The sequence below is a fragment of the Uloborus diversus genome, chromosome 4 (genome assembly GCF_026930045.1).
Source record: "Uloborus diversus isolate 005 chromosome 4, Udiv.v.3.1, whole genome shotgun sequence".
NCBI lineage: Eukaryota > Metazoa > Arthropoda > Arachnida > Araneae > Uloboridae > Uloborus > Uloborus diversus.
Window position 1 is genome coordinate 148,234,785 of NC_072734.1, and position 16,689 is coordinate 148,251,473.

General features: G+C 32.9%; 1 protein-coding gene across 1 annotated transcript in view; it reads right to left on the reverse strand.

Moving 5' to 3' along the window:
- Positions 1-16,689, reverse strand: part of LOC129220911 (guanylate cyclase 32E-like) — an 86,239-nt gene that overhangs the window by 30,232 nt on the left and 39,318 nt on the right. Inside the window, 3 exon segments of the mRNA XM_054855345.1 lie at positions 413-588; positions 9,412-9,558; positions 14,498-14,807. Coding sequence (XP_054711320.1) covers positions 413-588; positions 9,412-9,558; positions 14,498-14,807 — 633 coding nt within the window.

Below are 16,689 nucleotides of genomic sequence, written 5' to 3' on the forward strand. Positions count from 1 at the left end.
GATGAATCAAGTACGTTACGGCACGCTTCAAGTTTACTATTAATTAAGTGCTCTTAGTTGAACAAAATTTTAACTAAACGGTAACTATTAAAATAATCCCTCTTGGAAATTAATTAAATTTGCTAGTGTTGCCTGAAACAGTTTATACTACGATTACTGAGTCTTGGATGAATAGTAGATAATTTATCATTAAAATACTTTAGACTCATTAGAGCATAAAAAACTTAGAACACTTATATATATATATATATATATATATATATATATATATATATATATATATATATATATATATATATATATATATATATATATATATATATATATATGCTTTTAAGCATAACATACTGTCCAAACATATACTTTTTTCGAGGGCAATAATAAAAAAAATAAGTGTTTGAATGATGCTTACTCGTTTCATGCCACCAAGCCTACTGACTGGGTTAGGAAAATTGAAGGGAGGCAACTGCATATATTTGTTGACCTTTACTGTAAAATCCTCAAACCCAACCGGTGGACTTCCAACAATACCTATGTACGACTGAAAAGCGTTTTTTGCCACTTCTTCAATTTCATCTCGCAGAAGACCTTAAAAAAAGTAAGCAAACAATCAAAATAATGTAAAAAATTACAAATCAAACCGTTATTGCGCTTTAGAAATATATTTTAATGGAGGCGTACAATGAGCAAGATCCCACTTCTGGGCGGAAATAGACTTGGATAGAACCTTCTCCCTCCCTCCCCCTCTACACACACCAAGTTTAGCTTCTGGAAAAATAACACTGAGAAAAAAAATACAGGAGCTCTTTTTTTCCCAAGCTGTATTTAAAAACTGGATAATCTAGCAAATATAATTAACTTCCAACCCAAAAAAGCCCTGTATACACACTAGAAAGAATGTATAAAACTTAAGAAAATATTTTTTCGCTTAATTTTAATTATTACACCATAGAATTTTTTATTGAATGGTCCATGTTTAAAATAACTTGTATAGTTTTTAGATATGAGAGAAGTATCTACACTTTATCAAAAATTTCTGAAAATGTTCTGTCAAACTTTTTGACTATTACCAAGACAAATTCATCAGCCAATAACAGGTAATATTTTATTGCTAGGCAAAGCCTGAGAAGCAACTATATGAATTTAGAAATGAAAAGTGGACACGTGCGTCAGAAAGACTGCTGTTTGAACAGCGCCACCGAAAAGTGATATAAAGGAATGGGTAATGGGTCAAAACTTCGCGGCCGAAACTTCGCCGGACAATACTTCGCGGTCAAAACTTCGCTTAGTCAAAACTTCGCACGGTCAAAACTTCGAGTGGACAAAACTTTGCCTGGAGAAAACTTCGTCTGGACAAAACTTTGCGCAATCAAAGTTCCGTGCGTACAAAACTTTGCGCAATCAAAGTTCCGTGCGTACAAAACTTTGCACAGACAAAACTTTGTGTATTATTTTTCGCATCTGAAATATAATTGCTTAAAATAAAATTATTTTAAATTTAATGTGAAAAAGAATCTTTAAATTACACAAACAGTCGACGCTCGTTATAACGACCACAAATTATAAAGACAATTCCATTATGACGACTAGTAATAAAAGTTCCAACTTTATCCTTATATACTCTATGTTAAAATTTATTTAAGATTACTTTTTGCTATAAAACCTCAAATTTCTGAAATTCATCTCTCTTGTGGCAGTTCTTAACTTAAAATTTTATTTTCTATTTTATTTTTTCATGAATCCATATATCATAGAACATCTTCTCCACATAATACGGATTTAAATTTTTGAAAACAGTTTTCGATCATTTCATTTCTCGCTCGAATGGAGAGGCGAGCGAATTATGAATAACACCGGTGAAAGCAAGTTGGGAGAGGAGGGGAGGAGATCGCTTCTGAATTTTACTAAAAGGTTTTGAAAAACTAGTTTTAAAATACTATTAGGAATAAATGGCGAAAAAAATTAAATCGAAATACAAAATTTTTAATCATCAAAAATTTTTCTGTTAGTTAGCTATATAACATTAAATTGTTATTATAAAGCCAATTACTTGTTTTGGAAAAGTGATCAATTAATCTTAAATCCGTTTATTACTTCAATAACTTGCTATACTTAAAATTCATTAAGGATTTACACAATTAATTTACAATCAAGTAATTCATTATGAAAAATTAGTTTGCTATACAGTGTGTTAATGCGTGCCTGGAAATCATTGAACAATATTTCCTCCCCCTCCCCTCAAAAAAGACACACATTTTTACTTGTTAACTAAGTTTATTTGATATGGTTATGGAAGTTCACTGTTATGAATGCGCGATGTTCTACCCACGTGAAGTTCTGAACAGGCGAAGTTTTAGACACACGAAGTTATGGATCGGCAAAGTTTTAGACGCGTGAAGTTATGAATCGGCGAAGTGTTGTCCACGCGAAGTTTTGTCCGCGCGAAGTTTTGTCCACGCGAAGTTTTGACAACGCGAAGTTTTGACCATGCCAAGTTTTGACCACAAGAAATAATGGATCGGCGAAGTTTTGGCAGCGAAATTTTGACCCCAAACCAAAGGGATATAATAAGTAAAGCGTTCAACTATGAAACCTGGTGGCGACAGCGATAGTTATTCGAAAGTTTAGTCGTGATATACAGTGTGTCCACATTTAAACAACCCAACTTTAAAATTTGATATCGGTGAGACTATTGCTCAGAAATCAACGAAATTTTATGCACAATATAATGAAAGAATGTCAATTTGTTTGAGCGAATAAAAAAGTCTTTAAACATTCACCCAAGAAGGGTGACTTTTATGTTTAACACTTTATTGTACATCTACGATTGATTTTAAAACAATTTTGCATTCAAACATTTTCCACTAGACGGCTATAATTTTCATATACCTTCTGGAATTTTGAGATAGCACATCTTCCGTAGACTGCAGTATGCTTTGGAAAATGCAACGATCATGTCACGCCATCTTGTGTTTAGTTTCTGGTAAAGTTTTAGGGTTATTACGATTTACAAACTGTTTCAAATGCCTTAAAAGGTATAAGTCAATAAGGCTGTAGTCCACGACACGCGGAAGTACAGCTTCTGATTGCGGAGGGTAAACGGATTGCAGACATCTATGGGTTAAATAGTGACATCAATGGCGATGAAATTTGAAATTAATTATCTTTAAATTAGATGCCCAAGTTTTTTGGAAATGATGCAATCTGTGTCGAACTTTCCAAGGTCATCGGGTCAAGTAATCCCCAATTCTCAACCAATTCTGTTGAGAACACTTTACGCACCTGCCGAACAATGCAGATTTAAAATCTTTCGACCCCTTCACCTTTATGCACTTACGAGAGCATTACATGTTTAAAATTAGCATTCGGAAGTCGAAGTAAATGAAACTGTGCAAGATTTCATCAAGAATCAAACACGATCTTTCTACTGCAATGAATGTAATATGCTACTGAAACGATGAAACCTACACTACGACGTCCATGGTAATATCTTTATATTCTGATAATGGCATTTTTTAAAATTTATATTGTCTTTCTTTTAATGTGAGCACATCTTATAACTTTATTGCGTATGATTCAATGGTTAACTTATCTTCAAAGTTTAAGAACTTTGATGAGAAGGTTAACTTATTGTTCAAAAATGATATGAAGATTAATATTTCAAATGCATTAAATTAGCTGCGATTAAATAGAGAACAGCAAAAACAAAAACATGTCAATGAATATTTTTCTCCAACTATATTTATTTATTTTATAGGGTCTGGTGGGGGAAAGTGGTCAATGGGGTAAAGTGGTCATAATTCAAATAAATGGCTATAGCTTGGAAATTAATGTTCGAATGAATGTGAAAATTTTATTTTAGAGTAGTGCATTTAAAAACTACATTTTAAATACAAAATTTTAAAAATGGCAAAATTTTATTTGATAAAAAGAAATATTTTGTGTAAATATGAAATTTTTTAAAATCTAAACACCTTTTTTAACTTCCATGAGAAATTTTGTTTGTTAGAATTATGAACAGATTGACTGCACAGAAAGCTTCCTACATGTCTCAAAAACTCTTACTCATTAGCAGTTAGCTGAATATATTTTGAATAATTTCATAGAACAATTTAAGTAAGATGGGGTAAAGTGGTCATAATATTAGGCTTAACGAATATTGTTCTTCTTAAGTCACTTAATCTTTAAGTATAAGGCAGATATAAATTAACTATTAATTTCACTTAATATGTATTGTTTTTAAAATAAACAGGGTTAAATATACAAGTATATGCGTATGTATACGCATATACTCGTGTAGGCACGTATATATACGCATTCACATAAATGCACCAATAAACATGTATCTGCAAGTATTTTTTATCTATACAGATATACATTCGACTATACACGTATATACCCGCTTCTACTCGTATATATACGAACACTTATATACTCAGGGAGACACGTATATACGCGTACGTACTCGAGTAGACACTTACATACAAGCAAATGATATACAGGGTGAGTCTAAACTCTTGGGCAAATTATTAAAAGGTATTAGACGAGAAGATAAGAGCAAGAATCATAAGAAACATATGGACACAAACTCAACGCTGACGCGCTACATGCACGCAAAGCCAGAAACTGAGGGATGCAAAACAGGTCACAAATTTATTACACAAAGATAATTTTACACAACATTTTAGGTTTTAAGAAAGTTTTAAAGTGATTGAGGAAATTTGCGACCGGCAGCTTTAATACATGCATCGCAATCACTCTGTTGCAATTACGAGACTTTTGAAAAATTTTCATCAGTCGCTGCGCCTTTGTTGCGATGCATGTATTAGAGCTACTACAGGCAGTAACTGTCAACAACTGCTCTAAATATTTTTTAAAAACTAAATTGTCGGCTAAGATCATCTTTGTGTAACAATTCTGTGACCTGTTTTGCTAACATCAGTTTCTGACACCTTGTGTGCATGTAGCGCGTCAGCGAAACAAGTTCCCTATGATTCTTTGCTGCTTATCCTCCCCTTTCACACCACTTAGATTTTGTTCAAGATCTGGGATTCATTCTGTAAGCATTAATGTACATTAGCGGATATACTCGTGGATATACCTGGATACATGTACTGGTGTATACACGTAAATGCACGTATATACGTCTAACAGGTATATAATCGTGTTTACACGTAAACATACGTATATACTCGTGCTACCATATGTATACACACGTGAGTAGACACGTACAATCACGCACTGGATATATCCACGAATTAACTCGTGTATACTCGTATAAGTATGTATACACACTTATATATGCGTCGACTATAGACGTATATACTCAGGTATGCACGTATGTACTCGAGATACGTGCAAACACGCATATGATGTTCGTTTATACGCGTATATACTCGCATATACATGTGACACGTATTCACTCCTGTAGGTAATCAAGTATACATGCTCATATACTCGTGTATGCACGTATATACTTAAGTAGGCACGTGCATGCATGTATCTGATGTATACTTTTATCTATTCATATATGAACATGTTTACTCATGTCTACATGACACATATAGTATACTCGTGTATACCCGCATATACTCGTATATATACAGTGAAACCCCTCCTAACGGACACCCCTTTAATGCGGACACCCCTCTTATGCGGACAGTTTTTAATTCCCCGGCAGAGAGACATTAAACCTAATGTATAAGGAACCTCTCTCGTACGGACACCCTCAAATACGGACACGGACACCCTTTTCGAAGTCATTTACATTGATATATCCTTTTTTGCGGATAGTATTTAAAACTTGAGAATTAAATAGCTACTCCATTGAAAGGCTTCATTTAATGCAAAGTCGACCAGCTTATACGGAGATAAAAAAAAATATTTCTTTGCAATTTTACTTTGCATCTACTGCGTAGCAAAAAATTTTCAGCTTGACACCGAAATGCATTTTTTCATTCCAAAAAACATCATCAAATCGTCAAAAATAAAAGAAAAGAAAAGAGAAAATGATTATTCTGCAAGTTTCTGTCTGTATACCCCCACCCTCCCCCGTTGCCTTGTTCCTTTTCAGATGACTAACAAGCAGGCGTGTTGTGTCTAAGTGGAGCCGAGTTGACGCGCCATCTAACAAAAATATTTTATAGAGAGTAAAAGTAAAGCCAATGCAATATCATAAAGTAAACTTAAGGGTAAAAGCATTCAGTTGTTTCATCGTTCTCATTGAAATGGCTCTGAATACTCATCGTCAGCGTCGTACTCTTTCTCTTAAAGAAAAAATTGAAGTTATAGATTTCGCAGAAAAAAATAAAATTGGAATACGGAACATTGCTGAAAAGTTTGGTGTGGGACGCACACAAATTTGCTGTATATTAAAAGGAAAAGAGAAGTTTAAGAAAGAATGGTTCATAAATGGAAACCAAGAGAAGAAAAAAGATTTTCCTAAAAGTAATGCCCTTGCAGTGGATGAATTTGTGTTTAAATGGTTTGTGTCCGCAAGAAGCAAAAATATTCCGATTTCTGGCCCTATTTTACAAGAAAAGGCGAAAGAAGCAGCTACTGAAATGGGTATGGAAAATTTCAAAGCTTCCAATGGATGGTTAGATCGTTTTCGAACGAGACATGATACCGTTTTTAAAAAAATATGTGGTGAATCCATGGATGTGGATGCTGACGTTTGCGAGAAATGGTTTGAGAAAGTGCCTAGTTTGATTGAAAATTACGAGCCATGTGACATTTATAACATTGATGAGACCGGTTTGTTTTATAGAGCTCTGCCAGATAAAACCTTAACTTTACGGAAAGAAAACTGCTCTGGTGGCAAAATCTCCAAAGAACGCTTAACAGTTTTGTTCGGTGCCAGCATGGATGGTACAAAATTAAAACCAGTTGTCATCGGAAAAACAGCCAGACCTTGGTGTTTTAAAGGACTGGATATAAAAAAATTACCTGTAGACTGGTATTCAAATAGAAGAGCGTGGATGACAACCAGTGTCATATCTGATTGGCTTGTAACTTTTGATAAGAAGTTGGGGAGAGAAAAAATGCATATTGTTATTTTTATGGACAACGCGCCCTCCCATCCCAAAGACTTTCACTTGAAAAATATAGAAATAGTCTTCTTGCCAGCAAACACAACATCGAAATGCCAACCTATGGATGCTGGGATAATTCAGGCATTTAAAATTCAATACAGACAACTAGTTATGAAGCATTTAATCAATAAAATGGAAGAAACTAAAACAAGTAGCGAATTGTCCAAAACAATTGATGTGTTAGATGCAATCAGCTGGGTTAAGCACGCATGGAAGGAAGTTAAAAAAGAAACAATAGTAAGTTGCTTTAATCGCGTTGGATTCAAAAAAGGATCTGCCACAGAGGAAATTGACAACGAAGTTGATTGTGACAATGATGGATCCGATTTGCAGTCGTTAATGCAACAAGCAGGGTTCACAAACGTGACCGCTGAAGACTATGCTCCCATCGACGACCAAGTTTTCACTGAAGAAAGCGAAACAGAAATTGCAAGCATAGTGCGCGAAATTAACGAAGATCATACAGTTGAGGATGACGATGAAGATGAACTGTCCGTAAAAGAAGACGTTAAAACAATTAAAAATGTTAACGAAGCTTTAAGCGTATTAGATGGACTCAGGGAATTTTCAATTAAACACAACGATCCTAAAGGACTAGACTTGGTACAAGAACTTAAGATACATTTCGAAAATGAAAGACTTTCATCGATCAAAACATATCAACAGACATCAATCGAACAATTTTTTAAAAGTACAAATTAGGTATGTAATTTTTATGCGAACCTGTTATTTAAATCTCTTTGAGTGTGCAAAACTGTAATATTTGAATTTAACCTGATAAAATAATTGTTTATTATGTATATGTTGGTAAAAACTAGTAAATTAAAAAAAATCTATGCATATGAAAGAGTAGAATTCACACATATTTCATTTAAGATTTCAAAAAACATAAACAAATAACTAAAGTTAATTAAATTAAAAAAATCTCTGTAAAGCGGACACCCCTCTCTTACGGACAAAAAAGTTTGTCCCGTTAGTGTCCGTAATAGAGGGGTTTCACTGTACTTGCAACTATAAAAATAACCTAAATATACAAAAATTAGGGTTATTTGTAACGGTTTTTGCATCTATTTTTAACTATGACCACTTTACCCCATGCTATGACCATTTCCCCCACCCCATGGGGTAAAGTGGTCATAAATACAAAGGGAAAAGAAAATGTTATAAAACTACTTAAATCAATATTTTTTTCCTGAAATTCAATGCACCGTGTTCTTTAATAATGCAATGTAAAATAATAATAAAAAAAGTTCAAGTGTTTAAAAAATTTATTGTATTTATTCTCCACCTAAGTTGAAAACCTGCGATTTTATGACCACTTTACCCCACCAGACCCTATATATTTTTAACAGGACTTTTCCATCTATATATATTTTTTTCTAAAGTACTTAGGAATTTAAGCTAAACTAGCACTTAATACAAAGAAAAAAACTGAAAAAGGTTAAAAACATTTGATTTCATCTTTCAAAAATTTGGACTTTATTTGTGTTACTTATTCACCGTTTTTAACATTTTCCGCGTTTTCGTAACGAAATAATTTGAAAAAGCTTCAATGTGATTGTAAACAAAAACAAGCAAGAAGAGAGCTTGTAAATTCAGTAATATGTAAAGCATAACGAAATTACCCTTTTATTTATTAATTCTAAACTCATAAATGTGTCAAAACCGGCACTGCATCAACTCCAGCCTCCGGGTGCAAGATTAAGCAGCACTTTCTAAACGTAACTAGAATGTGTGAAAAAAAATGCTAAAAGTTAATTGAATCATTAAAAAAATATCCTTTAAAATATGAGTTTTATTTAGCATTATTGTTATCTTACAGCAACAGTTTAAACAGTTTTCCTGTGTGTCTTCAAGCATTTTCCCTTTACGTTTATAAATAATCTGAATATTGCTGTTTTTTTATGGTGATCACTATACGAAATCGTAAAATTGCACGCCGAAACGCATTGCTTGACTATTACAAAAAAAAAAAAAATTAAAACCGCCATTTTGTCTCACTAGTAGCAGCTACTATAAGTCATTAAAAAGAAATGAATTCTAAAAGTAAAGAACATTTCTCCTTTTTTTTCAACTCTTTTTGAGTATGTCATTGCAATTTCTTTTCTGATTTCTTAAGAAGAAGAATTTAGCACATCGCCACTCTTCTCTCATACAATTAAATTATTATTTTCGATAAAATAAATGAGCTGTAACGGGAAGAACACAATGGCCGTTTTGCGATGGGATATCCTGATATTTCATTTAGATATATGACACTGCATCCTTTTTTATTGTTTCTTTGCTGTTACATTTCATTTTGAATAAAAATACTAACCTTTCAAATATCGTCGTGGATTCTGAATTTCATATTGTTCAATATCTACTCCAACAACATAGTACTCTCCGTTGTCCAACAGACCTCGTTTTTGCAAGCTTACCATCAAACCGAGATGCTCAAAGTAATATCCTAATACAATGTAAACTGAAAAAAAAAAAAGTATTTTTCTGTCGTTATCTTGTGTCAGTAAATTTGAAAATCATCATACATTAAATTTAATAAAAAAACATGTAAGCATGGCAACCTAGTTCTTGGAACGATCGTGTATTACTGTGTTGGTCTGTTGGTCTTCGGCGAGTGGTTGCTCATGAAATTGTATTTTTTTGAAAACGTTAATCTGGTATATAGAGATGCTGAAAACAAAAAAAAGCTTGAGGATTTGTCATTGATCATTCTTTGCTTGTCACCAACGGTTAAGGTATAGATGCGATAAAATAAGTGATTCAGATGAATAAGGCCGGCACCCATTTTTCTGTGTCATATGGCCAAAATTCGCTTGATCGAAACTTTATCGTAATCAGAAAGCCTAACTGATAAGAAAGCGTTATCAAAAAGCAGTTTGTTTTCAACAGGCAAGAAAGTAGAAACCTTTAATAGAAAAGAGCTTGCCGAAATTGCGAGATTTTACTTTACAGTAATTTTATGTAGTTTGCGAATTCAAAGTGAAAAATGTAGCTATGTAGCGTCATTTTTTTCTGTGACTTGCTAGTCCTAGAAAAGTAAACTATAGCCCAAAAAACTATGATTGACATTATTAGGAATTTGATGTCCTTATTAAGATATCGAAAGGTCGGGTAGAGAAAATGATACAGCACTATATATATGCGGCACATATGCGCACGAGTGATCAATAAACAGAAAACATTGACTTATCAGTGTCCGGCATTTGCAGATTGATTTTCTCGTTTCCTCTGAAGTAAATATGGAGTTTTTGATAATGTCTTTGAGACTAAATGTTTTTTTCTTTCCTTCTTTCTTCTTTTTCCAAAGTTTGATTGCCCCTTTTTGGCATTTTTAGAGTTTGCTTTTGAATGATTTTTATTTGAGCTAAGTTTTGCTTCTTTTCCACTTGCTACTTTACACGCAAAATAACCTCTTTTTAAAGTCATTTATTTATTAGTTCAAGGGCAACGCTAGAACTTTAGAGCCCTTTATCCTAGCGCTCGTTGAGATTATTAAAGGCTAGTGGTGCCCGCACCGCTTTGCCTGTAGTAGAACATTAAAAGGTCATTTGGTTTGCCTGTATATTTGCAAGTAATGGATGATGAATTTCTCGCCAATTTGCTATGTTCATTTGCTCGTCCATGATCGCTTGCTATTCCACGTTATGGTAGTTTATCTGTCAGCGTTATGATAATTTGCTCGGTAAAATATTCTTAAAATTGAAATAGAAAAAGAACAAAATCGAATTTCCGAAAAATCGCATCGAGGTGCTCACTTTTATACTACGAACCAAAATGTCATGAAAATTGATCGAACGGTCTAGGCGATATGCGCATAACAGACATCCAGACAGAGATACAGATATCCAGAGACAGAGCTTTATTATTAGTCAAGAAAACACTCTGAATTTTTTAACAAGAGGATTTTTGTTATTACTCTTATGTGACATAAACATTTATTTTTGGTTTTATATTCTGTCTTATTCTATACACATTCTAGGAGCATTGTGTTGAAAATAGTTGATTTTTTTTTCCCTTATTTGATGTAGTACGGAAAATTCATACCATGAATTAGATAAAAGCGTGTACTAATAATATGAATTTTAAATGCATGAGATTTTTTTAGGTCATTTGCCAACAAATAATGAGCTTGAAAGGTTTTCTCGAGCAAAGAACATTGTAATATGAGTTTTTTTTAATTGTTTTATTGTTCAAAATGTAGTTATTCGAGCAAATGATTGCCAAAATAAGCTCGATTCTACTAGCGACATGGTTGAATCAGCTCCTGTTTCCGCCTAGGTCCGCATTTATTCCAAAATATCATCTAAAACGTAGCATTGCATCCTGAGATAACTCGAAATGAACAACAAAGAACGTTCCAATGCACCACTCCCAGCTGAGCGATTGGTGCCAACATTAGAGCAGGTTTTATTCACTCAAAGTTCTATCTTGCGTATAATTTTTGTGTGATTAAGTTTTTTTTCCTTCTCGAGATATATCAGTCACAAATAACCAGAAGAAACGTTCAATTGCTGCATCCCTTTTTAAGCTATTGGAACCAAAGATGAATCAGCACTTGTACTCTTTTGTGTTAAGATAGTGACCAAATTTTGTTTGGTTCCACCCGACATTTCTTGACGCATAGCAGACACGCATAGCTGAAAAAGCGTTAGATTGCTTTATCCCCCTCTGAGGAACTGTCACCAAAAACAAATGAACGTCAATTCGTATGGGAACAACTTATATGCACCAAACGTAGTTCCAGTTCTTGTTTTAGATCGACAACAAAAAAAGGTCACTCACATATGAACACATAGACACAGACAATTTCAGAAAAAGGTTGAAATGCATTCAACACACCGTCAAAACTTGAAATTTGAAAATTTCCATGAATTTAAAACTTTCTTCTATCTAGTAGACATACAAAAATATTAAAAAAATGGAAAACCCTATTGTTTATAAAATTTGATGCTACTTTTTGCGAATTGTTAAAAATCAATCGTTGAAATATATATGACAATTAGACCGTTATTGCGGATGTAATATTTTTTACAAATAGTTTTAAAAACGCCATTTGACCAAATTACATCGTGTTAAATTTTGTGGCTCATAATGTTAGCAGCTTTTAGTATGCTGCTAAAGATATGTGGCCTTTTCAGATACTAATATTCTGCATTTTGGGCCAGTTTATTTGGTGCTTAATTATTAAGAGACGCGTTGTGAGTTAAGATATGATATGTATGTTGAGATATGATATGTGACTTAAGATATGATATGAGTATAAGAATGCCTCGTATTTATTCACAAAGCAATGGTGTGGAACTGTGTCTTGTATGCTTAATGAAGATCCTGATTCGAGTAGATTCAGATTAAAATGTCTAAGAAGAATACATAGGAAATTTTTCGTGTCTAACTTGTCAAAATTTTGACAGCATAATAACTTCTAAAAAAATAATTAAGTTTTCAAAGTAAGCATTTGTTTTTTCTTGGAGACTTGAAAAGAAAAAAAAATAACACACAGGTATCAATTTAACAAAGTAAGTATTTTCACTGCAATTCGACATTGGACATGTTTCATGACTTAGCATCTATGTTATTTTTGTATGCTCATTACAAAATCACGAAACCTATATTATTTTTGCTCTATCATGATTAATACATTCATAGCACTTCAAAATATGAATTTTACTTTTTCCCATCTTCTCATGTTTTTGTTAATGCTAGTTAAACGCATGGCTGACATTTTTCTTAATAAAGTTTAACTATTGTTAGGCTTTTAAGCAAATTTACATAGACAAAGATTAGCTTCAAAATATTGCAAAAGGCACATCAACTGTATTCATCAACTTATACCTTCACAAATTATTTTATTATTTTTCTTTTGGGCTTAATAATAGCAGTTTGAATTTTGAAAACCTAGTTTTTGCCCCAAACTTGAATCGATTCATTGATCCGGCACCATTATCGGCGGATTGCGATTACCAATTTATAATCTTTACACTCAGTTTCTCACCATTTGGCGGCACCGAAACTCTTACGATCATATCATGCTCTAGGATTGAAATTTTTTCAAGAGTATTCTAAGTCAAATAAATACTCAAGAGATCTTTTACATACCGCATAACCATGCCACGTGCTGAAGCATAACATTCTGTATCTCGAAAATGCACCTGAATACTTGGACCGTTGATTTTTACCTCGCGCTGAATGGCGTTAGAGCATCCTTTTTTATTTCAAGGTGGCTTAAACAACTTATTTGCTTTAATTACATATTTAGTCATTGTTAGCACTTATTATACAAATAATATTCTTTTACGTATGGAACTACTAACTAGTTTTGAAAATTATTCTCATAACAATAACACCCTCATATTACGTTTCAGGTTTGAAGAGATTCGAAAGTTTCAAAACTGTTCTTGCTAGAAGGGAAAAAATTTCAGTGATCCATAAAACTTTTAATTTCTTCTAATGCTCTGAACGTTTTTCCTTCTGAACAATTTAATCGTTTTATCAGATTAAATACTACGCTATTTACTCAAGTGTGAATTAAGCCCTAATAGTTTCCGTGGAAAAGAGGGAAATAAGTAAGAGGGAATAGAGAGAAAAATAGAAAGTTATCATTACAAACAAAATTTTAGCACTAGAGTTACCTGCCCTGTCATTACCCGTGGTAAAACTTTAAAAGAGGTTTTCCATGAACCCTTTGTTGCTTCATTTCACTTTCAGAGTAGAAATTGATTCGAATATTCAAAAAAAAAAAAAAAAAAAAAAAGATTTTCAAATTTTAAGAAACATATTTTTTTTTTCAAAAGGATGCATGCCAGAGTTTTATATAGATTGACGATATGAATCTAGACAATATTCAACTCAAGGCTTTATGAAAAGCTTGGAAATATCCCCGAGCTAACGCTGAATTTAAAACACAAATTTTATCGATCATTTTTAGCACCTGGTTCAGAAGATGTTCAAAAGTAGGAAAAACTCCTTGACAAATAAGATGACAATTTACACTTTACATTTTTACCTTCATCCCGCAAAGAAGAAAAAAAACCTTATAACATCTAGAGATATGACTTCTTGAATATGACATTTGCGTTTAATCTGTTACAAATTAATTCTGTGCCAAGTTTCGTGAAAATCGGCAGAACGAGCTAGGCGCTATGCGCGTCACAGTGATCCTGACAGAGATCCAGACAGGGAGACTTTCGGCTTTATTATCAGTAAAGAAGATAAAAAACAATATTTTAAAAAGGATTATCAATTAAAAATCTCACTTCCAGTATTTTTTGAGTCGTGTCACTGTTCTTTTCAAGCAACGATATAATGGATAAAAATATTAACTGTCCTCAAATTTTCTCCACTAGTGTGTTTTGTACATTTACGTCTCAAAGTATCAATTACAATTAATTAAAATGACTTACTTCTAGCGTCTTTGTAAGAATCTTCTACAAGCTTATCAAATGGGTTTTCTCCATATCCATAATGGTACGTCTCTGGCCAACTGCCTAAAAATCGTACTTCAACTTGAGCTGTTCGCAGTGTCTCTAGAATGGTCCCAGAAACCTCTTTGAATCCTCGATCTTGCGTTGAAGAGTAAAGAAGAGCGATTCGCTTCCAGCCAAAACTTAGCAGCAGGGATGCGACGGATTTGGAGATTTGTGTATCAGGAGGCCGTGTTCGGGCAAACGTAGGGAATTGTTTCTTATCGGAGGCTTCATGGTGAGCGCAAAACTAGAATGAAGCGAAAATAAAAACATACAATAATTTCTTTAATCTAAAATTCCTTTGCGATGTCTTTCAAATACTACAAGCAGATACATATGCATATATTAACAGGGAAAAATAGTCACGATTCAAAAAAGTTACAAAATACTTTTAAAAAAATGGAGCATTATAGTGCTTCTAAATTCCTTTCAAATCACTTAGATATAATATTACTCCCACTCTGGCGAGGAATGAACTTTCAATACCAAACTAAAAACTGGCGAGCACTTAGAACGCTGAAAGACCTCGTGAATTCTTCCAATTTTTAAGCGTAACTATTAAAAAAAATTTTGAGCATGAAGTGCCAGACGCATCTGCTCTAGTGAAAAAATAAACTCTGAATAGGGTCAGTGTAAAATAAACAGTCTACAAAAAAAAGAAAAAAAAACCGGCAGCAATGGGGTGGTTTTCTTCAGTCAAAAGTACTACTTTTAGTCATTGAAATAGATAGAATGAGCAAAAAAAAAAAAAAAAAAAAAAAAAAAAAAAAAAAAAAAAAAACATGGACCAAAAAAATACTTCCATTTTCCCAACAGTTTTTTTTTTTAATTAATTTTTTTAAATGTCCGATTTTTGAAACAAGGCGTGGTCTTTATGACGTCACAAATGATGCACTTTGCCGCATCTTTCCACTACGTTTCCACGTTATGATAATCAAGCAGCGAATTAAAATTTCAAGTCTGAAGCTTCAGCGGTTGCGGCCGTGCGTCGATATATATATATATATATATATATATATATATATTATCTCAGGACATTGATTTTTATATATTAAGATTGTATTTATTTTTGACACTTTTTTTTGTTTTTTCGCGATATTTTCAAGATACATTAAGCCTTCTTTCAATGTTTTTTTCTTCTTTCTTTGACTTTTACTGGAAAAGTAGGCTAAAAAACGGTAACGGAAATACCTTTTTGCGACATGATTTTCACGCTATCATGTTCTCCCAAAAGTTCAGTTAAACTATGAAAGTAAAAATTCTATAAAACCTAGAGCACATACGGGAGTGTTCAATCATTACAATTTCACCTTTAGTTTTAAAAAATAGTTATTTTAAGCATATTTCTAATGTATTTGTTAACGTCAACGGAAGGACAGTAACGGGAGGACAATAAGTCCAAAACAATTAAATTTAGTGAATTACAACCTACATTTATTCTAATGCCTAAGCCAACTGTTACAATTCTGAATTCTTAAAATGCTCAGTAATTTTATCATAATCCAAAGAACATGTATCTTCTTTCTCAGCAAACACGAAGATCATTCCCACATTATTACGCACTCTCAAGCAAGATACTTCTATTCTTTCATTTTCTTTATGAAGTACCTGTGAAACATTGCTCTTTATTAATTTTTTTCCCTTACATCCAACTAGCAAAACTTGTCGAAACGTTAATGAATCTTTTCGCTTATTCTTATGATTTGGTGTTTTTTAATCAGCTGTAACTTCATTTTCAACATTATTAATTGACTTTCAAAGTGAATCTGTTGACTTTGAAGAGAAAAATCCTTTAATTTTTGATGTACTTACTATATTCAATAACAAAAATTTTTTACAGTATTCAAATAATGCATATTTTGTGTGTCAGGATGAGAATGGATATTTTTGGATCATTTTTCTCCATCTTTTTGAAAGTTGATCTATGAATTTACGGATCTCCTCACAGTACGTTTAAAGGTTAAATCAATACTTTCAACAGTCTTTTCCTGTGACTAGTGGCAACAAATCTGAAAGTAGTTTCAATACTGTATTGTTCCAATAAAAATTTCAAGTTTTTAAGCAAATGTTTCTGCTGGAATTGGCTTGTCATATCACAAACATGTCATACATGCATGATTTTCACATGC